The following is a 23,630-nucleotide window of genomic DNA, read 5'->3' on the forward strand; positions in this document are numbered from 1 at the left end:
AACATGGCTCTACCTACACCGGCAGCTGGATTGCTTGCTTATCATTAACCTGATAGCCAGGGCTTTCTATATTCGCCTCGGCTGAGCTTGTGAAGCAACAATTGGATGGGATGTGAACGGCTTGGAAAAGTCATCTGGTCACTTGGGCTAGGCAACCAGAATTGCTATTGCAATTGTGGCTGGCAGGGGAATTATATGATTTGGTTTTACAACACTTTCAAATAATACTCTGCCAGATGTTCAAACGAAAGATACGATACAAGTCGTCGTTACGATGCAGAGTTTTGTAGTTGCCGTGATCAATTGGCAGAAAGTCTGAACATTTATCCTGGGTCCCTGCATCTGAAAGATGCAAGTCCCTTTTTTGCGGGTGTTGCCGAGACGCGCCATCTCTCGTCCCTTCTTTCGTGCGCCGGTGGTCTTTTTGGACCATGACCCCTGAGCCGTTGCCGACGTTGCTGCCCAAAGCGGCAAATAGTACGGATGATTCCACAGGGTGGGTGCTGCCGTGGTCTGAACCAGCACTGCTCTTGTCGTCCCTCCTTGGAACTTTTGGTTATTTCGGTTTTCTAGAAGAAACGGCCTCGTGTCGCAGTAGGCAACAGACGAACACCCTTTTCTGCCCTTTTTTGCCATCTCAACACTGATAAAATGTATAATGCATACTTACCTAGTCGCTACTAAAATCTGGTTTTGAGAGTATCTAGTTCTAGAAGCAATCTCTGGATAGGACGCTAGGGTACCGCTTGGATCCATAAATTAGCAAATAGCTGCTCATCCTGGCGCAAAGATTGACCTTGATATTCCGAGCCAGCAGTACAATGGCTGCGCAAAATCGAAAATGCGGACAAATGCCGTCTCGATGTTACTTTATGTACGGTATGGCATGGTATGTATTCGCCGAAAAGTGACGCCAACGCGTGCAACGCTTCAGGGCGATTCACGATATCAAAGCCCCCCTCCCCCTCAAGCTGATTTGCCCAACTACCCCCTCCCTCGTGGCATTCACTGCCCCTTTCCGTCTTTTCACAGCCCCTTCTCGGCAATGACGTCCCTGATCAAGCGCGTCAACACGGGGGTGATCTTGCCAGCAATGATGGCATCACCAGCAGCGTTGGGGTGGACCTGGTCCCTCAGCGCCGAGGTCGGGTATCCGGCGGCGACATCAACAACCACGATGGGCGACTGGGCCGTGTTCAACTGCGCAGCCCAGCCCGGGATGGCATTGTTGAGCGCCGTGATGGGCGCCTGCTTGAACGGCAGGGGCAGGACCGTGTCGACCATGATCTTGACGCGCGGGTTCTTTGCCCTGAGCTGCTGCACGATGCCCGTGTAGGCGTTGAGGATCTCGGACGTCTGCCGGTTGCCGAGGTTGACGTCGTTGGTGCCCAGCATGAAGTTGACCACGTCGGGGACGTTTTGGTTCAGCCAGCCGGGGAGGTTGTTGCGCACAATGTCGACCGCCTGGTAGCCAGAGTGGCCCTCGTGCCGCCTGTTCCAGTTGCCGTTTCGCGGTTGGCAGTTTTGCGGGTTGGTCGTCGACGAGCCTACAAAGTCGGTCCGGGAGGACAGCCCCGCGCTGACGAGGTTGTCCCATACAGTCGCCCTCCAGCAGGTGATTTCGGTGATACTGTCGCCGAGTGGCACTGAGTGAAGGAAGTGCGTCAGAAAATTTGTTGATGGTGGACAAGAGGGGGGTTCATTTTCAGATGATTGACGATTGAACCGGTGACTTACTGAACTTGACCTTGGCTTGACCCAGCGCCGTGCCTACAAGGCAGGCCACCGCCGTGAGACCATAGGTGAAGTGCATTGTTATCTGCAGCTGCTGCTGGATGCTGGGTGCTGAGAAGGAAGTATGTACCTCGAGTAGGTGATTGCTTGGCTTCAGGGGAATTGACCGATGGGCTACTGGCACAAGATCCAAGCCTCCATATCAAACCACAGGGACGATGCTAGGACATTTTATATTTCCCATTCAACATCCAACCCATGTCTGACAAGAACTCATCTCTCTTGGCCATCGCTCGGACAAATGGATGCGGACAAAATGACCACCGTTGGGATAGGCTGGCTATATGCGGGTGACGGTGCCTGTCTAGCTTTCTCCATTTCCCGCCAAATTACTCCTCGGCAAGTAGTATAATAGAGCGGAGAAAAATAAAAAACCAGGCCTGTGTACATGGTCCTTCTCCGCGTGTATATCGGTTCCATACCCTCCGCATCTTGATTGTGGACAAGCTCCTTGTGGGGAATAATGCCAGGGTTGCTTGCATCTGCCGATCGTCGCAGGGATTCTCCATGTGACCGGTTATATCCGCTTGGTGTAAAATTTCTCCAGATTCAATCTCAATCATGTCGCGACGGTTCGAGATGCGACTTGTGGGTTTCCACCAATAAGCTGCCATAAACCACGCAGTGGTCTTGATCTGCCGTGCGGAGCCACAGAAGATGGCCAGTGCTGCAGCTTCAGTCACATCTCTGATCTGGAGAATCCAGGCACGTATCCAAACGCGTGCGTGGTTCAAAACAGAAAACTGCCACGGCGCGTGGGTAGTTTTAATGTTCTAGTTCTAGTATTAGGTCTAACGAATTATAGCATATATCTCATTTGCTTCATTCAAGGGCTCTTTCCGCTCTTGGGAAACTCGGACACCCATTTCTTGATGATTTCGCGTGCCTGACTCTGGACCTTGCGCGCGCCCTCGTTGGCGTCTCCGTTGCGTATAATCAAGTCGGTGCAGTGTACTCCACCCGGGATAACCAGAACAGGTGCCTTGTCTGTCGATTGAAGGGGACCTCCGGGGCGGGAGGGCGACGACACTGTAGCGTGCAGCCATGGGTCAAACTGGCCGTTGACCCAAAGAAGTCGTTTCGTGTCGGTGTGGTCCCACCCACCGGTGAATTTGTTGACACTGGCGACATCCTTGCCCTCGGCGATGCCGTACGTGTAAACGCCACCGCCTTCACGCGGCTCGTCGGGGAACCACAACGCACACTGGCTCTCAAAGTATTTGCTGCCTATGATACGCGAAACAATCGACGGCTCGCCCTTGGGGGCGCCGTTTTGCCAAAACTTGAAGCTGAAGGATGGGCAAACTCGTGTCAGTACAAAAGAAGACAGTAGTAAGTTTAAATCAAAGCCCACTGCCGTCGCCACTCACGGTTCATTGCAAAGAAACCAAAACCACTGCCGGTTCCCCGGGTTTAATACTGTCTGGTCACGGTAGAAGGGGGCTGAGAAGTTGTGGCTGCTCAGGCAGCCCAGGTCACCCTTGGGGTATCCCAAGCTGTCGCAGGCGGTTGGGAGGTATTCCTTCTTGATCCAATCCTGGTAGCCCGTCAATGCCTTCTCAAGACCAACACCATCAACTCCTGGGGGCACTCTTGTCGCTGCTTTCGGGGGTACGTTCTAGAGGATGAAGTCAGCAAATTACTGCGCCACAGTTTCCTGCCAATTTTAACAAAGAGGATAGGCGATAGCGAGCATACCTCAACATAGTCACAGAACTTGAAAAAGTCCGAGTAGCCAGTGCTGAAATCAATGCCCTGCCACAGGTATGGGCCGTTCGCCAGAGTCTCGACAAAGTCATCATGCTCGAGGGATCCAAGGCCAAAAGCTGTCTGCAGGGCAGACTTGTCGCTGTCTGATCCAGTGCCCAATACTTTGTCAATGTGCTCGACGACCCGGCCGATGTCGGCGCTGCAGTTCTTGGGCATGCCTTCATTAATTGGGCTAAAGTAGCGCCAGTAATCACCGATATCCTGGACCACGGCGCTTGACGCATGGTAGGCCCAGAAAGTTCCAGGGGCGACGCTCTCTACCCATCCGGCAAGGGCACCAGGGTATGAACCACCAACAAAGACCCACGGAGCATTGGGGGCATTGGTCGCCCCGCTGGTGTCAAAAGGCAGCTTCACCTGGCGGGCAAAGCGAGTTGTATCGGAGATGGAGTTGTTGAGGGTCAGATACTGCATGTTCTTGGTGCTGAGGTTTGCGAAAGGTGACGACTCTCCCCAGTAGCGGTGCTCGAGCATGACGACGGCGGCACCAACAGCCTGCGCATACATGCCGGGAACGGTAAGGTTCGTCAGGTAGCCGGTGTAGATATCGGCCCTTGATTCTCCTGGGTTGAACAGAATCACAGGAGAGCCTGGACCCTTGTAGAACTCATCACTCCACCAAAACTTCTGCCGAAACGTGCCCAATGAAGGATTGCTGTGGTCGATGTATTGATCAAAGAACCCGCTGCTGATCTTACGCTTGGTAAGTTGCTTGGGGTCTATATCCTCGATATCCTCGATGGCAAAGGGCGGGGGCATAGGCGGCTCCAAAAGGTTGCCGACGCGGACTGCGTAGGCCGGAGCCCCGGACAGGGCCAGGAGAAGGAGAGAAGAAAGGAACAGCATGATAGGAAGCGTGACAAGCGAGGCCTGGAACTGATACTGAATCGACTAGTGAACAGGAACAGGACATGGCCAAAAGAGCGCGGCCAGTTATATAACCTTCCATGGCTGCAGAGTCTGAGTGGTTGTAGGATAAGCCGCAGCTACACGAGTAACCATTTCGCAGCGTGATAGCAGACTACCTAGCTATCTCCATGCAGATCCATCTCCATCGAACCCCGTGAAAGTGGACTGTACTCGCAGGAACACCCTTGTAATTGCAAGGGACTGCACAATCTTAGGGTTCCATGTGGGCTGTTTGACTGGGTCTGGTCGATAAACCAGTTGCCGCATTAGGCATGGCATGAAATATTCGTCACCCATCAACCTCGAATGAAAAAGAAGTTCACAGCCTTGAGGGGCCATGGATAAGCCAACTTCATGCCACCATGATCTTCTTCGAGTTGCTAGATGCTGGACGACACACCATTATGAGATGCTGTTAGAGCATATGCAATGCGCGACCATGATGGCGATGCTGCCACAGTTAGAGAAGGTGGCGGTCCAAGATAGCGAGGCATTCGGTAGTGGCCAGCCGGCGTATGCAACATGCTACGAGTCGAAGCGGTTGTGCTGGTCTTTGTGGATGTAGTGTTTGACTAGTAAGAGAGTCCAAAAACCAGAACCAGTGGCCTCGCCGTGAAAACACGGAAACATCGCGAAACAAAGGCCGCGCGGAAACGAGTCGTTCGTGCAGAGTAGGCTGGGTGGCCCTCAAGTGTCAAAGAAAGTTTGGCCAAACGAGTTTTCAGAAATTTTAGCAATGCACTCCTGGTGTTTGCCACCGTTGGCAGGTTCGTTTGAATGAATTTCTTGGTACATCTCATACCGACTGACGACGTTGTTGATGAGCAAATGGTTGTTTGAAACTGATTTTGTGACTCGCGGCCAAAATGAAGCCCCCCGCCCCTGTGTTGGAGAACCTATGGAAGGGTGGGGTAGCAATAAAATGTGTGGTTACTAGGTCACGGCGGTCCTGCCGTTCTTGGCACTCCGATATAGACCTTCCAGATACAGCCTTGGCTTCCTCAATGATAACGGGCGATTTCTTTCAGGCGGATGCAATTGGGAAACCGCAGCGCATAATATTGAAAAAAAGCTTTTTGGACTGTAGCCTTGCGAGGTATGCCTTCCCTACCTTTCCCTACATCGCATTATAATTCGTTCATCTTAGTTTTTGATCGCTCATCCGCCTGCCAGCCGATTCTATAGGAAGCTTGTGAGCTAAAGTAGATGGGCTGGCGGTCACTGAGTAGCTAAGCTGAAGTTTTGGCCAATTCCGAAAGTCAGGTAGTCCCTCGTCAGAGTCAGCAATCGTTGGTGGTAGATTAACCGATCTGATTCAATGTGGTATTTTGATTGGGAAGGCTTCCATGTCATGTACCTGGAACTGACCAGATGTAGTGCGTATATGGGTAGGTAAGGTGGCCAGGGTACGTACTACTAACCTTTTAGGTTAAGTCGATCATCACTCAAATCATCATATTGCGGGTGGTTCGGATCAAATCTCAACATCCGAAAGTTAATTGCAAAAGGGGTTATTTATTGTGTGGGACCGCAACTCATTGTATAAAGAGACGACGACGCAACACAATTCCGCATAACTTTTCCAAATTGACCGATGAGATGGCGAGTTGCAAGTGGGCGGCATATTTGTAAATTTTTATCTTACACGCCAAACGAAATTAAACTGACTCGATGCAATCCGTGAAACGCCATACGTAAAATGAAAACACACCACATCCCGCGTAGAACCTCATTCAAACCGGATTACATCTTGCTCTTAACCTCCTCGGCCTTTCCTTGAGCCTGACCCTGAACCTCGGCGGCCTTACCCTTGGCCTGGCCGGCCATCTCGCTCGCCTTTCCTTGGGCCTGTCCCGCCAGCTGACTAGCCTTGCCCTTCGCCTCTCCGGCAAGCTCGCTGGCCTTGCCTGCAGCCTCGCTCGAGGACATGTCTTCGGTGACCTCCTTCGCCTTCTGACCAACGTTGGCTGTTGGTGGTGATTTGATCAGCAAGAGAATTCGCCAAAGAAACGAGACCAAGAATTATAAGACTTACCAGCGACGTTGATTCCGTCGACGAGCTTGTCGCTTACGACGCGGTCGACCTTCTTCAAGCCATCCTTGACGGACTCTGTGGGGGTCTTGTTGAGAATCGAGCCAGTGGTGAATGATGCCCTTGGCACAGTCGAGACGGCTGTGCGGGAAGCAAGGGCGACACGGCGAACGGCGAAAGACATTGTGTATGTGATGGAGGATGAGTTTCTTTGTGACTATTCGTGTAAGAAGCTAAGTTGCTTTCGAGGATAGGTTTCGTGTGCTTTTTTCGATAGATGTACCGAGAAGAAGGATTTGTTTTCTGGGATGAATGGAAATCCAAGAACAGACAATCACAAATGAAAATTGCAGCTGTTGCCCGTGATAAATACCTAATCTTGGTGGCTCAAAGGCTTGAGGCGTTGATCTCGAATGATTAACGTCATGATGTCATTTTACGAAGCTCATGTGGGGCCAGTTGGAGCTCCGTGAGCCGGCCGCGGGCGGTCTTTCTTCGCGCACCAGGCTAGTGCGTAGCACTCGGTGACGTACCAATAGATCATCCTGCGCTGAGGTGACACATCAATGCCGTAAGCTGTCAAGTTTCCCTGGTGCATATGCGTAGCCCGTCAAAGCCGTTCAAAAGTGGCCCAGATTGACTTTTTTGAGGCTCTCAGACCAGGCCGATCTGGGTCTAGCCAAGCTCGATTCGATTTCTAAACCAGTTTGAACCAACAGTCTGCATTCGCAGCGTCACAAGTTTCACTGGGCTGAAAATCACTGAAATTGCTAAGCGCTAGATTACCTCCCCTTGAACACAGGCTTTCTCTTCTCCGCAAACGCCTTGAGCGCCTCGTTCCGGTCCTCGGTCCCAATCACCCTCTCGTACATTTTGTTCTCAGTCTCTTGGGACGGCGCCTGCACCGCCTGCAGGGCGGCCCTGATCCCGATCGGTCCACCCTCGCAGATCTGCGAGGCGAGGCGCACGGCCTCGGTCAAGGCAGCCTCGCGGGCGGCACTTAGCAGCGCCGCATCCTTGTCCGTGGTGTCTGCGGCCTCCTGCTCGTCGGGCGGGAGCACCTCGACCAATCGGTCGGCTAGGCCCAGGAAGTAGGCTTCGGCGCCCGACACGGCCCGGCCCGTCACAATCATGTCGCGGGCCCGACCGAGGCCGATGAGGCGGGGTAGCCTGTGAGTGCCGCCCGCTCCGGGGATGATTCCGAGGCGAGTCTCGGGCAGGGACACGATGGCGTTGGAGGTGAGGACTCGAAAGTGTGTGCATAGGGCAAGTTCGAGTCCGCCGCCAAGGGCGCGGGACGATATAGCGGAGATGGTGGGAATTGGTAGAGCGTCGAGAGCGGCAAAGGTAGAGCGTAAATTGGCGAGGAACTCGTTGGTCCTGTTGAGCAAGACGGCACGACACGTTAGCATTCATCCCATAATAGAAATAAACCAAATCGAGGATGGCTTTGGTGAAACTTACTCCTCTTGCGTGAAACCCCTCCGCTCCTTGAGATCAGCACCAGCGCAAAAGCTGCTCTCCACTGCACTGGCGAGCACCAGAGCGCGCGTCGGGCCCTTTTCGCTGTCGCCTGCTATCCCGCCAAACCTCTTGTTCCACGACGGCGTCGGGATCTCCTCACCGGTTTGAGCATCGTATTGCCGGGCAATCGAGTGGACCTCTTCCCTTAGAGAAGCTAGGAGCGCGCGAGAGATGGCATTGCGTGCTTTTGGTCGATTCAACTCGAGGACTCGAATGTGGCCGCTGTTGGGCGCGGGGAGATCCGTCACGCGGATAAGGGGCTCCTCGGGTTGCTCGGCTGAGTAGTAGCGAACAGTGCCGACCGCAAAGGCGCGGGCAGGACGGGCCAATTGACTCGATGGTCGTATGGCTACCCTTGGGGCGTACGACAGTATCCTTGAGACTGGCGGCATTTCGTCGTTCAATTGTATCAGGACTGGTTATATGTTGGATTGTAATGAGCTCGATTAGCCCGATTGCTATTGCTGGATAGTTGGTACAACTATAGTATTGCGGCGAATTGGCGCTGGCTTTTGGCGGGATGTACCACAGCGCATTGCGGTTAGGCGCGGCATACCTCGGACCAATTCTAGAATAGGCTTGAGTGGGGCTACAATGCTCTTTAACTAAAACCAATCCAGAACCAACAAGCACTCACTCCATTGAGAAACCTAGCAATTGCCTGTACGACTGTGCTGAGTGAGAGAATCACACTTTTCCTTTAAAGAACGAACGCGATGTTCCTATGCTTTGCGAAAACTATATAAAAGTTTCCCACGAGGAGTCTTTAACGGTTGACACTTTTTCTCTTGGGTGATAACTAACGCTGCAGCCCTCATACATTTTGGTGCCGGAAACCAGATATGCTTGATGGCTCCAACACCCTCGCCTCTTCAAACACACTTGTGTGCATATCGTGCAAGGCATCCCAAATGGGTCGCCAACAAAGGCTCTGGCTATCCTAGTCGCCCACCTTTGCTAATTGATGGAGCACATTCACGGTCAAGGTTGTTAGCCTGACCGTATTCCTGCCTGTTTGTTTGCCTTGACAAAATTTCCCGCCATAGACAGCAGCGACAACACCAACATGGTCGCCTTGGAATAGATTGAAGAGCCTGTCACATAGGGTTTCTCACTTCCAACGTCAAAATTTGCTCCATCAGCCGCCAAAAACAGTGAGCGAGAATCAAAGCAACAAAGAAAGCAGCAGGTACTTACTTGAGAACAACACTGCCCAATAATCATCATCCTAGCGCACGCCATGGGCACAACATTCCCCCACTTCTCCGACCTCCCCGCAGAGCTTCGGTCCAAGATCTGGGTGTACGCCCTGGAATCCCACACCGATCATGTCATCGCCAACGCTCCTCCTCAGATCCGCAACCCGATCAACAAATACGGCAACCCGGTTCCCTTCGATGACGGCGCGTCCGCGCTCGTGGTCGACTGCTTCGCCATTCCTGCGTCGTGCCGGCAGGCCCGCGACCTCCATCTGAGCCGCCTAAAGAAGCTGGGTTGCAGCGCTCGGCGCTGCTTCAAGTACGTGTCGGAATGGTGGTACGACCCACTGGGCGCCGGGCCGATGTCCATCCTGCTCTGGGGCGAGGGTGGCGATGATGATGGCTGCTCCGAGGTGACTATCTCGGGTGGGCGCTTCAGGTCTGCCGAGCACCTCGTCGCAATCGTGACGATGCTTTTTGGAAACACTCCTGAGCGTATCACGATGGACTTTGAGATCAGAGGACCGACCGGGGAGATGGTATGCGCGAGCGGCTGGGTGTACTGGCCCAAAGCAAGCTTTTGGGACTTTGATAGAGATGTCAACCCGTCTGGTTCAGATTCTGAAAGCAACACCTTGGAAAAGTTGAGAGATGTTTAGTGAGTACAAAGACGGTCTGTCTTCCAACCACACCGGCTTCACCATAACTGAGACTAACGAAAATCCGCCTTTAAGCGAATCTGTTTTTGAAACGATCGAGAAGAATTTCCCGATTGCCGAAGGCCCTACGAATTACTTCCCTGAGAACGACGGGATGGTATTAGAGCTAATACCACCAGGTACCGATCACCTGATTGCTCTGTATCCGAACCTTAGCACGCGGTTTTCCTGGGCCGTCACTGGCATAGACCACTTGTTGGTGGTGCACCTATTCCGGATGCGAGACCTCTTCCTCGCCGCCAGCGACGCGCTTCCGCGGCTTTCGCGGCTGGATGTCAGTTTTGAGTTCTGCGACTGGTCTTCCCCCGACGACCATTTGGCTGAAACTTGGGATGGTCCCGACTGGCTCATCCTCGGCTGCGTCCGCAAGGGGGACCTGTATTGCTGCTGGATGCACGAGTGGCCTAACTGGACGTTCCTTTGGAGGTAGTAATTTGCCGAGCACAGTGACGGAGGGGCTGGCTTGATTACAGCCTATGCTTAACGACTCTTGGTTTCTTTTTTTCCCCTTTTCCCCCCTTTTTTCCCTCTCCCAGGACAACGCCAGCAAGAAATATAGTCAACTCAGTTTCTCATACAATAGCAAACAAATCAATACACTAGGTAAGGTATCCAGATTTTTTTTCTAGCTCTATAGCTTTGGTCTGTCTATCTTGTTCTATATTAATTGTCATAATACTGGCCTTCGTGGCACAGTTGGGATAAAAGTAGTAAGTGGTGTCAGACCCTTTTTTTGTCTTTCCAACACGGCTAACCAACATGCAGATACGTGCACCAATGCCAAGATCTTGTTCCAGAGCTGCAGAACATTTGTTTGCTCTTTCTCCATTGCGGAGAAACCAAGGTAGCTTCTCTGCCGGGGCCAAAAAAAATGTTTCCGAAAATATCCTCTCGAGGCCGCGGGTCACCTTTTACAGCACAGCCTGGTTACTATGGGTTCTGCGCGCTGCCAAACACTGGACGATTCCTGGTTATTCTCCATCGAGAGCTACTCCAGCCTCCCTGCTTTGGAAAAGCAGGTTAACAAAAAAGCGAGTAAATGTAAAACAGAATTACTTTTCCGGCCATACTGTCCTCCTTATTAAACATGCCCAACGCTTTTGGGCTCTCAGGACGAGCCATTTCCTTCAAGTTCCGATCCGAACTTCTGGCCATCAAGCTCAAAGCCTTGAAATTGCCGCCGGTTCCCTGTCCGTCCTGGCCTTCACCGGTTGGCTGGCTGTGGAGCGAGCCGCTGGAGGGCCGCCTGTGCTGGAACTCGGTGGGCGTGAGAAACTTTTGGACTTGGGGAGGCCTCGGTCGTGCTCAAAGTTGTGTTGATCTTCTGGATCTCTTGCAACGATCTAGGTGATATAGTGTCTTGGTTAGCTGACTTGCTTCATCGTGGGGGAAAAGAAGATCAGCGTTAGCTCAGCGTACCCCTTACCAACGGTACCGCACTAGACTTCTTAGATCAGAAGCATCGGTCGGACTCGGAGTTTTGGTAAAGGGTTTTCCTGTTGGATAGTGCTACCTACTCGATATCTATTTGACCCTGCGGCACATGGGCGGTGTACATGCTCTGCTTGAGCCGTGCTTCTGGATGGCAGACCTGTCGGGTCACTTTTTTTCAGAGCAGCAACCAAAGAACACGGCCAAGGAGGGCGACAGACTCGAGGAATACCGCAAGCGTGCGCGGGGCTTCCTCTATCACAACAAGGCTTTCCAGTCGGCCTCGTATGGGCTCACCATTTTTGCCATCCTGGGGCCTTTCGCCGCGCTGGGGCTCATCGCGGTTGCGTTTGGTACTTGTTTTGTCAAGAACTGCATCGTCACCGTTCTCCCTTGGGCGTCGTAGCAGTGCAGGAAAGGGAAAGCTAACCGCAAGTAGAGCAGTAGCTCTGATGATGATAAATGTATTACTATCTCCACTCGAACACCAGAACCCCCGCCATGGAGGCACATCTCCGCTCATCCCTCAGACATCCCCCTAGGAAAATCTCATCGGGTATTGATCCGAAGTCGGCCCAAAGAACCCAGCCTCGGGCAGCGGCAGCAGCGTAGCGTTTTGATTATAAGCACGATAGTCGACGCCCGCCATGGTGACCGTGTTTCCCCACCACGGCAGCTCCGTCCTGGTCATCACCAGCCCAAAGGTCTGGATCGTGGCGCTGATGGCGATCCCCACGCCGAACCCTGCCTCGAGCAGGTAGTTGTACTTTTCCCACCATGCGCCGTAGTGCCGTTTGACGTGGTACATGAAGAAGAAGCTCAGGTAGATGCCGACGGTCGCATACGACAGGTTGTTGCCGCCGGTCCAGTTCAGAGCCCCCGCCCATGCCACGGCCGGATCGAACCAGTAGAGGTGCGAGGCCGGGCCCAGCACCCACCTGTCGAGGGAGTGGAAGCGGCGCTCGGATGAGGAGCGCTGCAGGTACGAGCGCAACCGGCCACCGAACCTCCTCCCGACGCCCCAGACGATCCCGACCAGAGCGCCGATCAGGAAGCAGTAAAGGAGGACTGGGTACAGCTCAAACATGTTGCGGACTCCAAAGGCGCCGTAGACGATGGAGGAGGCGTAGACGAGCACGGCGTTGGTGCAGACAAAATGCTGGGAGTTGTTCCACTGGCACAGCGTCCCGTCGTTGTAGTTCAGCACCATCCAGTCCAGCATTCCGACAAATATGAAGCAGTTGATGAAGACGGCTATCATCTGCGCGCGGAACACGGCCCGCGGTGGCACCTTGGCGTAGTGGCCCATCTTTTGGTCCGAGATGTAGTCGTGGGCCTGGGCGTCAAAGTTTTGGCCAAAAGCAACAACCAGGATAAGAGCCTCTGGGTTTCCGACGAACCAGATGCCGCCTAGGAGCTGGAATAGTACGTTGAAGCCCATGGTCACGTTTGCCGACGCCATGATAAGCACAGAAGGGACAAGCATGATGGCGCTGATGCCGACCACGGCAAACAGTGACCACACCGGCAAAGACACGGGCCAGACTTGGAGGGCAATTATACCCAGAGCCAACGAGATCAGTAGTACGGCGAGGAACCACCAGTCGGGAACCTCGGGGTACACACTCATGAGACGCGTGTGCGGATCATCGTACGACTCGTAGATGGATTTGCGGTGTCGGATTCCTTTCCACATGTCGATGCCGGATCTTTTGATCGAGTCCCAATACTGGATGGTCACGCTAAAGAGAGTCATGGGATACCATGCAAACCAGGCTCCTTGGCCAAAGACGTTGGCCCCTGAGAAGAATGGTGGGCCATACTCTTGGTATTTGTCCAGATTAATCGAGGTGCGATCGTCATTGAGGATCCTTGTAACGTTGTATTTGACGCCAGTATTGTCAAAAGCTGTTGTTAGAGTGTCTGTTAGTCAGGAACTGTGATTGTACAAGGTAGGTACGGATGTAGGGATGGACACATACCCTCGTTACTATTGATGGGCATGTACGCAGACCAGTACATATTCCCCCAATACATCCCAATGATGATCAGCCCCGAGAGAATGCGCATGGAGTACTGCTGAATAGCCGAGAACCAGGGCGTGACCAGGATAGAACTCCCCGCGACGTTGTAGTCAAACGTCGGCAGCGGGTTGAAGCCCATGCCTCCCCAGAATCCCCTGATCATGCCCAGTGTAAAGTTTTCGGGCGCGATCCATGTCATCCAGTTGAAGGACCTGACCGCCTTGAAGAGGTAGTTTGGGATCCAAAAGTAGAAAAACATGAGCACGAATGCCGTCAGGAAGAATCGGTACCGCGACGCCTTCCATCCGTTGATGACCTCGCCCTTCTTCTCTGGAAGTACCAGCGCCCTGTTCAACGCAAGCGCGGGAAAGACCTTGGGGAATATGGCAGTCACTGGGTAGACGACGAAGCGTCGCAGAAGCCCTGCGAAACCCAGGCCGAAAAACTGCGTGGCCAACGCCAATACTATCTCGTACGAAAACGTCACCCACGTGTTTCCGAGATACTGCGGCATTCGCTGGACCAGGTAGACATAGTACACATTGCCCACATTATTGGCGATGGTGAACATGATGGTGGCCAGCACCTGCTCCTTGTAGGTCCAGGGGCCTGGGTTCAGCGTATACCTGGTGCCTCTGAGAGTGAAGCCCCAATCTGGCGAGACTTTTGCCATGAACTTGCCGCAGGGCGCCAGCAGGAGCTGCATCACCTGGGCCTTGATCTCGATGCTGGGCTGACGTGGGGAGAAGAAGGTGTTGATGGCTGTGCAGCCAGCGGTAAAGATGAGGCCCAGGAAGTATGCCCTAAAGGTTTCGCAGGGTGTGTTTGGGTCGTCTCCTGGCATGGTGACTGAGCGGACCTCGGGGTACGGCGAGTGCTATTTGGAGTGTCAGTATATGTACGCCGGCTTTCTTTTTGTTAAAACGCGGCATGTCTATGTCACGGTAACTAACATAATGAATTATAGCCGCCTCGGTCTTGAGGTCAAAATCATAGTCGGCTGGGTCTAGCCCTGAAGCCTTTTGCCCCTGAACCAACATCTTGATCTTTGCCATGGTGGCACCGGGAAAGTTGGGATCGATGCTGTGAAAGTCAATAGCCTTGACAAGGATCTCCATAGCCTGCTCTTCCGACATGAGCGCGATCTTGTCGAGGATGTACACGACATCGGCCGACGGGGCAAGGTTCTCCTCCTCGGCCTTGCGCCCATAGTAAGCCTCCACCTTGGCGCGCATCTCGGGAGTGATGCCCGCGGCCCCGTCGCGCATCTTTTCCACAATCTCCTCAATGTCTTCTCGCTGCGGCGACTCCACCGTGGTCGGCGCTGCTGCGATCTCTTCAAAGGCGACTGGCTCATCTCGGGTGGTGGATGGAGACATTGCTGCAGTGTTTCCAGTCAAGGTTCTTGTGGTCCGTACTGTCGCATGCTTCTCTTCGGTTCCCGTCTCGACCCTGGTGGCCGAAGGAGAAAGGACAGAGTCTGATGGCGTTAGGTCGACCATTTCAGGAGGCATGGCCTCGTTGGCCTTTTTTGGCTCTGTCATTTTGGAATAAAATGCCGGTTGTTTCGCTGAGCCCTCTGATGCAGACACCTCTGGCTTGTCAAATCTCTCTGCAAGGGGAGACCTGACAGTACAGACTCTGGAACCAAAAGAAAGGAGCACATAGTCTAAAAGTTGCTTGACCAACGGTTTCCGATTAGCAACCCAACCATAAATAATTTTCACAACTCAGGTTTCCTCTTCGGTCCTCGACTGCCCGACAATGCGGGGATCGCCTCGCATCATGCTGATCGGCACAGCATAGCTCCCTTGGGTCGATCCCATCTGCGCATCGTAACTGGGCGGTTCTCGAGACAATCATGGCAGCATGGTTTCCCCAAACTTCCAACACCAACTGTGGAGGTGATAAATAGAGGCATGCGCAGGGTCTCCAGTGTGCTCTCGGCATACGTGCGGGGTTGGGCAGGAGGACGAATTGTATCTTGGGACAACCCCCAAAAAGGTCCTTCCAAAAAATGATCGTCAATTTTGGTTCGCAGTGGCGTCTGCAGATGTAACGTCTCATCTGACGAGCCATTCCCGTCGGTATATGTGCCGGTAACCCTGAGTCGACGAGATAAGGAAGGCCTTTTGAAGGGTGACTGACGGACAGCCACGACAATGGCAGCGACGAAAGAATGCAGGCGTGACACACATGGGCAGGAGGTGGCTACCTAGGTAGGTAGGTAGGTACCTAGGTAGGTAGGTAGGTATCAATCGGCCCATTGAAACAGATTTTGACATCCTGTGTCCAGACAACCCCGCGCGTCCAACTTCACCCATGCAAGTCCACCGCATGCTCAGTAGCCATTTCTTTCTTATTCGATAGGTCTTTTCGCTAGTCTAGACATATTCTGTCAGGACAAACAGATTTCTTGGCTTGCGTAACAGTGTAGGGAAGCGGGCTCATGTTGGGCACGTCACGAACAACCCTCGAGGATATTAGTCCTTGGCAGACCAGCAATTGCTCACCTAAAATGCTTGCTTCAGTGGCGGCCTGCAGGCATTGGCTTTGGCCAATCGACCAATCACTGTAGCTTCTGACTTCTTTTTTCAGGTAAAAAGAATCATTGCATCGTTTGGTACAAGAAGATCACTACTCTTTCTGTTGAAAAACTAGCTGGAAAAGAATATGTACCGAAAACCACCGGTCATTGAGATCAAAGAACGCTCAGGTAGGCGCGTAGTTGATTTGAATTTGCCAGGGGCTTTCCTGACCCAAGTCCTTAATATGCAAAAAGGGGGCCCCCAGGCGAACCTGGCTTGCCTTCCGCACCTTTCCCCTACGAACCACGTGACGAATTGCTACACACCTTGGATGAATGCTTAACCTTACCGGTCGAGCCGTATAAGCATGGTTAAGAGTGAGGAGGTACCTGATCAATGACTCAGGACTTATGGCTCTGAAGCTCTTTATTGGGGAGATGGTTGGTTGTCTTTAGGCAAACAAAGTAGCACTCATGCTTTGAGCTTAAGAAAAGCGGCTCAGCATATCGACGCACTGCAACGAAAGTCAAAGATTTCGAAAAAGGAGTAACAAGGTGGGGAATAAAGGGAGCGCAAATAGCAAGCGTCATTGAAACAGTAGGTGACAAAGCATCGGCATTAAAATATGGTAAATTCAGAAAGAAGATCGTGTGCGGCAACACAACAGGCACGTAATCGACTCGGGTATAACTATCAACTTATCCAATGCAGTAACAAAAAAAAACACTGACGAGTACGCCGTACGCTAAACATCAAATAACCAAACGCATCCTCAATCACTCCGGAGCACATACATGCGTCCGGTGTTGCTCCTCAAGGAACCACCTTCCCATTGACAACGTGCATACACCCAGGCATCATCGCAGCCTGCTCCTTGGTAACCAAGACCCAGTTGCCACTCGCGTCCTGGGCGTAGAATCCGTCCGCGATCGCGACTTGCTGGACCTGGATTGGCTGAGGCGTCGCCATGGGGCTCACATAAGACGTGTCGTACGCGGTGGTGGCTGTCGAGGTAATGACCGGTACCTTCTTGTAGCCGCCGGCCTCGAAATCAGGCTGGTCATTGTTTGTTGTGACACCATCGCCATGGTGATAGTCCATATTTCCAGGCTGGATGTTGCTGGACTTGCGTTCGACCGTGAGATGGAGGTTTGGTGGCATGTGGCTCTGAAGGCTGTCCTCCAGACCCCCTGGTTTTGAGAGATTTGAGAGTCAGTAGGTGAACTGGTGTTTTTTTTTGTGCAGAAAAGTAAACTGAGTGATGGATGACTGGACTTACATATGAGAATGTAGGCAAACTCGACAATGGTCGGAGCCCAGACGAAGAGGGCGAGGATTTGGCCAAAGCCCCATTGCGACTCGTCACCCAGCTTTCCAGAGCTGTTTCTAATCCTTTGTCGGTACCATTGGAGAAAACCCAGTGACGCCCACATGAACAACAAAGCCGCATAAGCAGGAATTAGATGCCAGCCCTTTCTCAGTCTTTGCAGGGTCGGACTGTCTCGGAAACGCGCAATGGCGAATCCCTTGAAAACAAATACGGTGGCGACGAACCATATTAAAGGTACTCCAATCACCATGAATTGAAATGCCTTGTGGTGGTTTGTCATGTTAGCTTGCAACATTCCGAAGATGCCATCATTGAGGAGGTTGCACAACTCACCTTCACAACGTTCCAGTAGATTTTACCTCCGCGTGCATCACATATGTAGGTGGCCTCGTATTCTCTGCGTTCAAATTCCGATATGCTTTTGGGATTCAATTTGCGGTCCTCATAGTCCATCTCTCCTCTGGGAGAGAGAAAGAGCACGACCGTGATCAAAGCCCAGACAAGAAAAAGCACGGCCCTGTCAAAGATATATGGTTAGCCATATCTCGGCAACCGCGATACAGGTGGCTATGGAAAGTCTGGTGCCTCACCTTCGAAGCCATTTCTTGTGGTTAGCCCCCTGGCCCTGTTCAGGGGCTCGCATGAAGCAGTATCCAACCAAGATGGGGAAGATACTGAACACACAGCTGGCCATTGACAGTGACATGTCGTACATGCTGGCACTGCCGAAGAATGATTCTCTCTCGTCAACTGGCAACTTGTTCTTGTCGATCTATTCCATACTAGTGTATTAGCCTCGTGCAAATATTTGAGCGGGGGAGAAAAGAAAAAAAAAGAAAAGAAAAAAAGAAAAAAGAACATGAGCGAACCTTGTCGACTGCGATGTATATTCCAGCGACCAGCATCGACACGGAAAGCATCATGGCAGCGGTGATGTATCCAAAGAAGCTGCCGTGAAACGCTTCGAGCACGCGTTTGGAAGCTATGTGACCAAAGGTGGCGGCCCGCATGGGCATGCCTTGTCGCGAGGCATGTTGTCTCTTCGCTTGCTTGAACCTCTCGATTGTGAATGCTATCAAGTAGGCAGTTGCAAAGACTGCGCCGATGTAATAGGTGATCATAACCTAATTAATCCAAGGACGATTATGGATGAGTACCTGATTTGAAATCCGAGTGATTAAGGTACTCTGGAGAAATGAACTCACGCCTATGCCAGTCATGTCGGCATTACCGAGAAAACCGATGGCCTTGCAATACTCTTCTGTACACTTGTCGAAGGGTCCAAAAATTGTATGAAACAAAAATTCTTCATTGAGCGCAGTGCCATTTTCGTCGGTCTTTTGTAGGTTTCCCAAGAACCATGAATTCAGTTCGGTGACACCATTTAGCCCAATATCGCTAAGATCGGAAACGCTTCCATCGGCGTGCGTGAAGTTTTTGGGCATGCCCATCCAGACGAAGCCAGGGGTCAATTCCAATGTAGGCCCCAAGACGGCTTTTTTGTCTCCTCTAGAATTTGGAAGTAGGGTTAGCTGGGAAACATCAGCGATTATCACGAGGGTCACAAACCGGTATGCAGTGGTGTATGCGGTTAGCCAGTTGCCATATGTTTCGCAGTGTTTGCTGAAGTCCGTCTCTTTCCAATTTGGGTAGGTTTTAAGGACGTAGTCCAACGTAGAGGTGAACTGGCCCAGTGGGGAATTCGCCATCGTGAAAAGAGCTACCGGTGGCCAGGCAGCAGCTGAAGACACTGGGAGAGAAGTCGTCCAAGTTGTAGGAGTCCAGTAGTAGGTATGGGTTGGGCAAGATGCCAAAGCCTCGGCTGGGATACCAGACTCGAAAGAAGCACAGTAATCAAGTAAAGTCGAAAGGATTGCTGCCTGCCTTATGTAGCACTGCTTGCTCCGAAGCGCTGGGCGGCTGGGAACCTTGACTTCACCGCAGCCTGGCCTAGTGCCCTTGTCGTTCACGGGAGCTGGCTGCAGGGGTATGCACCTTACCCAAATGAGTAAAATCGGGGCCCAGAACACCATCCAGATCACCACTGAACCGACTTCTTTGCCCGCACCCGTGAACAAACATTTTCGATACCGGTTTACTTCATGCAAAAGCCATGAGCGAACAACCGAGGTAGAAAATACAGATCACTATCTGCGACTATCATGAACACTCAGTTAGTAGAGCACCTCACTGCGAATTGGCCTCAAGACAAGAAGCTTGTCAAAAAGAGTTTTGGTGCTGACTGTACGCAAGGGAAGGCTCTGCAGAACGAGCAAACCAGGGACCCGCCTTGGCCTATCACCAACGCACCGTCTCGGAGCTGACAACCAAGCGGGCAGGCTGTGGTAAATAACCTTGGCAAGAACGGGTCTCCTACTTTGGGGGCTGTGTAGAGAGAAAATACTGCGAAAATTAAACGGTAAAAAGTACCCAACCATGCGTTATGCCGGCAAAGAAATTCCGAGAAAACCAATCCAGACGATGCAATGGGTGAGGACCCCCCCTGTGAAGTGGTCATATTGATCCAACCAATCCAAGCAAATGTGACCTTTCTGCCCCCATATCAAGATACACTCGATCCTCGCATATCTCGAGGGAAATTACCAACAATGTGCCGACCGTGTGGGAGGGGAGTAGGATCGTCTGAGCATGAAGGGTGTGGATGGCACGTCGCGATGGACAAAAGAGGAATCAAGCATTCGAGACACCCAGCGCGGCTATAATAAGCGACCAACACGTTTGGGTTGGATAGGTTGCAGCAGCTGAGGTGCGAACGACGCGATGGACAAGAATTGAAGACCGAATTAATTTAGATTGACATAAGTGGAGCCCGCCTGCCTACGCCACATTTTAAGTAAATCTGTCGCGAAATACTTGCAAGCAGTGTTGTAATCATGCTTTCTAGGGTAAAGTTTTGCGTATTTCAATTTGACCTTGTAATATAAACGATGAAATAAATGATATATATTAGAAAGAATATATCAAGAACAAAATTGTTTCAAATGAATAAGACCGAGTATTATGTTCAAAAGATATTAAAATTATAGCTTTTTGGGTTTTCGAACTGTTTATTTACTAAAGCAGCACCCAGAAAAAAAATAAGCAAAAAGTAAATGCGTCACGCCCCAGGCGGGGGTCGAACCCGCAGCCTTCGGATTAAAAGTCCGACGCTCTAGCCAATTGAGCTACCAGGGCGGTGTGGAGTCTTGTCGCGGTTCTGCCAATCATGACCGCCACTCGCTTGCTTGTGCAAGCCAACGGACCCATCTTTCGGGCTGAACTCCCCGTGCATTTTACGGCTGTGTTTAGCGTGTTTGGCTGTACCACATGGGCCCATCCGCGCGGGCCAAAACTTGGCTGCAGCCTGCCAAGCCTGGCCGTTCAAAATAATCTTTTGAAAAAAAAAAAACGAGATACGCCTTTGCCAGAGCGAAGAAAAAGTCCCGTTCATGTGTCTAAACCGCATAGGAAGCTGCCAAAATTGGAATCGACTAGAATGGTGTCTAGTTGGAATGGATCAGAATCTTTACTAGTCCTATGCCATGACCTGAAAGGATTTTATACCCAAGGGAGACGAGTGCAAGATTCGACCAACGGCCACCAGGTCGGGCCCTGTAATCAAAGATATTGGTGCAGATTGATCCTCCTGATCACCGACATATATGGACCCTTGCGATAACGGCGCCAATCACATCTACCATAACAATTGGATGGATGGATAACAACAGTTGACGGTTGACATGCATTGGCAGGCACTAAAATTCCGGGCAGGCAAATGATCCCTGTCACAGCCCCCAAATTTAGAGTCTTTCTTTTTTTCTTTTTCTCGCTTGTGCTACAGTAAGCAGCAAAACCAACCCACAGCCCCAGCCTTACCTAGCGCAACCCACACTCCCGTTAGCACCATTCCCATTGGCACCACACCCGCCACCGTTCCTGCCGGCCCCATTCAGCAGCACGCTCTGGTTAAAGTCCTGCGTGCTCGGCGCCACGTCGAGCGCCGGGTTCCTGTCGAAAAAGTTTACCGGCCTCATGGTGACCCTCAGCACCTCGCACGGCATGACGGGGAAGTCCTCGATCCTGGGCACGTGATTGATGCCAAACTGCGCCCACACCACAGGGTCCCCGCCGGCCAGCGACTCCTGCCGCTGGGCCCAGGTCCTCACGCCCGTCCCGCCCCTGCTCTGGTTCGTGTACTGCCCGCCCGAGAACAGCTCGCCCTCGGCGTACCGCGTCACGTACACGGAGCGATCGGCAAACTCGGCCCGGCGCCGGTGGAAGCTGTCCGCGTCGGCCAGGATGGGCTGCATGGAGGGGATCTGGAGCTTGTAGCCGGCGGGGGCGCCGTTGACGGCGTTGCGGACGGCCGGGTTGGTGATGCGGAAGACGCGGCCGCGGGAGCTGTCGAGGTCGAAGCCGCCCGACGTCTCGATGGCCTTGGTCTCGACCGTGTAGCCGACGCCGTGCGGGTTCGTGGTCGCGTCGCGCGCAAGAGGGACCGCGTCGTCGTACACGACCGTGTTGCCGTGGCCCGCCACCATGGGGTCGATGCGCAGCGAGAAGAAGTGCTGGTGGTGCGTCGCCAGCACCCCCGGGTGCACGACCGTGCCGTACGGGTGGGGGGTCTTTTGCAGCTCCCTGTCCACCGGCTGCGTGCTGAGGATTCCGGTGGCGCGGACCTCGTACGTCACGTCTCCGGCCTGGTTGAAGACCCAGGCGAGGATGTACTCGTAGTTTGACACGGTCAGGATCGTCTGCAGCACGAGCTCCCGGTTGCGCACGAGGCTGGCCTTGTTTGTCCGGTAGTTGGTGTGCTTCCAGAGTAGACCTGCGTCTTGCTCGTGGATGCAGATGACGTTGGGGTAGTCGACTGGCTGCCCTTCACTGTTTGTCAAGACTCCAGAGATGTAGTAGATGGAGCCGAGGCAATCGCAGCCCAGGCCCAGGTTGTTGGCCATGATGCCCGCACCTACATCGCCAAGGTCAAATGCGGCCTTTTTGTGGAAAGGGTGTCGAGGGTCTGCGTAGGGGATCGACATATCCGACAAGCTCAAGCGGTAGAAGAGGGGCTTGCTGTCGTAGTGAACGTCGTAGAGCACCATACCCTCCCTTTGGTTGAAGCCTACTTTAAAATCCCACTTTTGCCACGATACCCGATGGCCCGTCTCTGAAAACTTGGAGACCTGGAATGAAGCGCCTTCCGGCTGCACCACCCGCAAAGGTTTCAAGTCCGTCCTCATGGCTGCCTGCGCCTCAGCCACGTACTCGTTGGGAGGTGCAGGCTCCCAAGGAGACAATGGCTTGACCTTGGTGTCCAGACCCGTCGGCAGAATGTCGATGCGAACGACCTTCATAGTCGTGGGGTCCACGACTGGTGATATCGGTAGAGGAAAAGCATAGTGGCAGCTCTCAGTCATGGAAGAATTATTCGGGTCCCTCATGTACAGGAAACATTGATAAAGACGCTTCTCATCACTAAAGTTTCCCTCGTTGACGCCATCGGATCCTGGATTGCAGAGAAGAGTGTTCAGTATCTTGCGAGCATAGAACTTACAAAGTCACGTCCTTATTGACTGGCCTAGTTGAGGCCGAGCCTCCTACTTACCGTATATCCAGGGATCCGCGACTACCTTTGCCCCTTCAGGCAACTTCAGCTTGGCAACCTCGGCCAGTACACTGGGGTCCGAGGTGAGCATCTCCTCGATCGCCAAAAGCTCCTCGGCGTCGCCATTGGCGTGGACGTTTGGTCCAAGAAGGACGTTGCTCTCCACTACATTTTGCGTCAGGTTGACGATGGCTTCATGGAGTTTGTGCTATTCGCCACCAAAAACGGTTTTTTAAAAAAAAAAAAAAAAAAAAGAAACCAGCGTTAGCAAACAAGATCTTTGTTGTCGTGTTCGATCAAGATAGTGCCCTTTACGAACCGTGTTCCTGATGTAGTAGCCAACAAAACTACGCCGATCGATGGGTGACGTCGCTTGTCCCTTCTTCTCGGCATCCAGATAAGGGATGAGTTGCACCTTTGCCGGCTCCGAGAGGGTGATGACCTTGAACTGAAACTTTGTTCCTTCAGGCCATGCACCGCGGATCAGGTTGGCACTCCGGCTGATTTCCTCCGCAGAGAGCGGCCCAAGTGGGTGTATTGGGTACTGAGTACTTGTGCCATTCTTCTGATGCTGGTCCGCAGCGGCCGATTCGGGCAGAGATCCCATGTTAGTGGATCGAAAATGTTTGGTAAAAAAGATCGGATGACGTTTATGTACAAGTCCGTGGGAGGCGCAATAGGGGGTTTCTCAAATCTCTCAACCAGAAAAAACCCCCAACGGTAAGCCAAGGGAGGTAGGGAGGTCATTGTGGTTATATATAAGCC

General features: G+C 52.5%; 10 protein-coding genes and 1 non-coding gene across 11 annotated transcripts; 3 read left to right on the plus strand and 8 right to left on the minus strand.

Moving 5' to 3' along the window:
- Positions 1–955: 955 nt before the first annotated feature.
- Positions 956–2,007, minus strand: MGG_03338 (cellulose-binding protein). Its single transcript, XM_003716566.1, has 2 exons — positions 1,738–2,007; positions 956–1,646 (listed from the first exon to the last, which is right to left on the minus strand). Exons 1-2 carry the CDS (start codon positions 1,811–1,813, stop codon positions 1,027–1,029), a joined length of 696 nt encoding a protein of 231 aa, XP_003716614.1. The 5' UTR covers positions 1,814–2,007; the 3' UTR covers positions 956–1,026.
- Positions 2,008–2,453: 446 nt separating this feature from the next.
- MGG_03337 (endoprotease) lies at positions 2,454–5,350 on the minus strand. The gene is made up of 3 exons (XM_003716567.1): positions 3,493–5,350; positions 3,165–3,412; positions 2,454–3,083 (listed from the first exon to the last, which is right to left on the minus strand). The coding sequence occupies exons 1-3, from the start codon at positions 4,408–4,410 to the stop codon at positions 2,621–2,623; spliced, it is 1,629 nt and encodes a 542-aa protein (XP_003716615.1). The 5' UTR covers positions 4,411–5,350; the 3' UTR covers positions 2,454–2,620.
- Positions 5,351–6,000: 650 nt separating this feature from the next.
- Positions 6,001–6,928, minus strand: MGG_03336 (LEA domain-containing protein). The gene is made up of 2 exons (XM_003716568.1): positions 6,509–6,928; positions 6,001–6,440 (listed from the first exon to the last, which is right to left on the minus strand). The coding sequence occupies exons 1-2, from the start codon at positions 6,687–6,689 to the stop codon at positions 6,217–6,219; spliced, it is 405 nt and encodes a 134-aa protein (XP_003716616.1). The 5' UTR covers positions 6,690–6,928; the 3' UTR covers positions 6,001–6,216.
- A 359-nt stretch (positions 6,929–7,287) lies between these two features.
- On the minus strand, positions 7,288–8,574 carry MGG_03335 (methylglutaconyl-CoA hydratase; the record flags this gene model as incomplete). Its single annotated transcript, XM_003716569.1, has 2 exons — positions 7,970–8,574; positions 7,288–7,885 (listed from the first exon to the last, which is right to left on the minus strand). Exons 1-2 carry the CDS (start codon positions 8,419–8,421, stop codon positions 7,288–7,290), a joined length of 1,050 nt encoding a protein of 349 aa, XP_003716617.1. The 5' UTR covers positions 8,422–8,574.
- Positions 8,575–9,269: 695 nt separating this feature from the next.
- On the plus strand, positions 9,270–10,377 carry MGG_17113 (uncharacterized protein; the record flags this gene model as incomplete). Its single annotated transcript, XM_003716570.1, has 2 exons — positions 9,270–9,886; positions 9,963–10,377. 2 exons carry the CDS (start codon positions 9,270–9,272, stop codon positions 10,375–10,377), a joined length of 1,032 nt encoding a protein of 343 aa, XP_003716618.1.
- A 46-nt stretch (positions 10,378–10,423) lies between these two features.
- Positions 10,424–10,795, plus strand: MGG_17114 (uncharacterized protein; the record flags this gene model as incomplete). The annotated part of the gene is made up of 2 exons (XM_003716571.1): positions 10,424–10,550; positions 10,713–10,795. The coding sequence occupies 2 exons, from the start codon at positions 10,424–10,426 to the stop codon at positions 10,793–10,795; spliced, it is 210 nt and encodes a 69-aa protein (XP_003716619.1).
- Positions 10,796–11,034: 239 nt separating this feature from the next.
- On the plus strand, positions 11,035–11,784 carry MGG_17115 (uncharacterized protein; the record flags this gene model as incomplete). The annotated part of the gene is made up of 2 exons (XM_003716572.1): positions 11,035–11,214; positions 11,455–11,784. 2 exons carry the CDS (start codon positions 11,035–11,037, stop codon positions 11,782–11,784), a joined length of 510 nt encoding a protein of 169 aa, XP_003716620.1.
- MGG_12721 (oligopeptide transporter 2) lies at positions 11,651–15,322 on the minus strand. Its single transcript, XM_003716573.1, has 3 exons — positions 14,356–15,322; positions 13,361–14,279; positions 11,651–13,286 (listed from the first exon to the last, which is right to left on the minus strand). Exons 1-3 carry the CDS (start codon positions 14,944–14,946, stop codon positions 11,917–11,919), a joined length of 2,880 nt encoding a protein of 959 aa, XP_003716621.1. The 5' UTR covers positions 14,947–15,322; the 3' UTR covers positions 11,651–11,916.
- A 1,220-nt stretch (positions 15,323–16,542) lies between these two features.
- On the minus strand, positions 16,543–19,180 carry MGG_03333 (uncharacterized protein). The gene is made up of 7 exons (XM_003716574.1): positions 18,830–19,180; positions 18,466–18,769; positions 18,130–18,384; positions 17,851–18,032; positions 17,594–17,777; positions 17,210–17,522; positions 16,543–17,120 (listed from the first exon to the last, which is right to left on the minus strand). Exons 1-7 carry the CDS (start codon positions 18,967–18,969, stop codon positions 16,744–16,746), a joined length of 1,755 nt encoding a protein of 584 aa, XP_003716622.1. The 5' UTR covers positions 18,970–19,180; the 3' UTR covers positions 16,543–16,743.
- Positions 19,181–20,381: 1,201 nt separating this feature from the next.
- On the minus strand, positions 20,382–20,455 carry MGG_20194. Its single transcript has one exon. It is a non-coding gene; the product is annotated as a tRNA-Lys (tRNA).
- A 323-nt stretch (positions 20,456–20,778) lies between these two features.
- Positions 20,779–23,618, minus strand: MGG_03332 (copper amine oxidase 1). Its single transcript, XM_003716575.1, has 2 exons — positions 22,866–23,618; positions 20,779–22,766 (listed from the first exon to the last, which is right to left on the minus strand). The coding sequence occupies exons 1-2, from the start codon at positions 22,954–22,956 to the stop codon at positions 21,133–21,135; spliced, it is 1,725 nt and encodes a 574-aa protein (XP_003716623.1). The 5' UTR covers positions 22,957–23,618; the 3' UTR covers positions 20,779–21,132.
- Between the last annotated feature and the right edge of the window lie 12 nt (positions 23,619–23,630).

Source organism: Pyricularia oryzae, chromosome 4, assembly GCF_000002495.2.
Source record: "Pyricularia oryzae 70-15 chromosome 4, whole genome shotgun sequence".
NCBI lineage: Eukaryota > Fungi > Ascomycota > Sordariomycetes > Magnaporthales > Pyriculariaceae > Pyricularia > Pyricularia oryzae.

Bases quoted from the DNA above. Each gene is read 5' to 3' on its own strand.
- MGG_03336 (XM_003716568.1), bottom strand. From the start codon at position 6,689: ATGTCTTTCGCCGTTCGCCGTGTCGCCCTTGCTTCCCGCACAGCCGTC. The intron at 6,441-6,508 runs GTAAGTCTTATA...CACCACCAACAG, and splicing joins CGACGGAATCAACGTCGCTG to CCAACGTTGGTCAGAAGGCG.
- MGG_03333 (XM_003716574.1), bottom strand. From the start codon at position 18,969: ATGGCGAATTCCCCACTGGGCCAGTTCACCTCTACGTTGGACTACGTC. The intron at 18,770-18,829 runs GTTTGTGACCCT...TCCAAATTCTAG, and splicing joins GCATACACCACTGCATACCG to AGGAGACAAAAAAGCCGTCT. The intron at 18,385-18,465 runs GTGAGTTCATTT...TGGATTAATTAG, and splicing joins CCGACATGACTGGCATAGGC to GTTATGATCACCTATTACAT.
- MGG_03337 (XM_003716567.1), bottom strand. From the start codon at position 4,410: ATGCTGTTCCTTTCTTCTCTCCTTCTCCTGGCCCTGTCCGGGGCTCCG. The intron at 3,413-3,492 runs GTATGCTCGCTA...TTCATCCTCTAG, and splicing joins AGTTCTGTGACTATGTTGAG to AACGTACCCCCGAAAGCAGC. The intron at 3,084-3,164 runs GTGAGTGGCGAC...CCCATCCTTCAG, and splicing joins TGGTTTCTTTGCAATGAACC to CTTCAAGTTTTGGCAAAACG.
- MGG_03332 (XM_003716575.1), bottom strand. From the start codon at position 22,956: ATGCTCACCTCGGACCCCAGTGTACTGGCCGAGGTTGCCAAGCTGAAG. The intron at 22,767-22,865 runs GTAAGTAGGAGG...TCTGCAATCCAG, and splicing joins CGCGGATCCCTGGATATACG to GATCCGATGGCGTCAACGAG.
- MGG_12721 (XM_003716573.1), bottom strand. From the start codon at position 14,946: ATGACAGAGCCAAAAAAGGCCAACGAGGCCATGCCTCCTGAAATGGTC. The intron at 14,280-14,355 runs GTTAGTTACCGT...CACTCCAAATAG, and splicing joins AGGCGGCTATAATTCATTAT to CACTCGCCGTACCCCGAGGT. The intron at 13,287-13,360 runs GTATGTGTCCAT...CTCTAACAACAG, and splicing joins GCCCATCAATAGTAACGAGG to CTTTTGACAATACTGGCGTC.
- MGG_03338 (XM_003716566.1), bottom strand. From the start codon at position 1,813: ATGCACTTCACCTATGGTCTCACGGCGGTGGCCTGCCTTGTAGGCACG. The intron at 1,647-1,737 runs GTAAGTCACCGG...TCCTTCACTCAG, and splicing joins TCAAGCCAAGGTCAAGTTCA to TGCCACTCGGCGACAGTATC.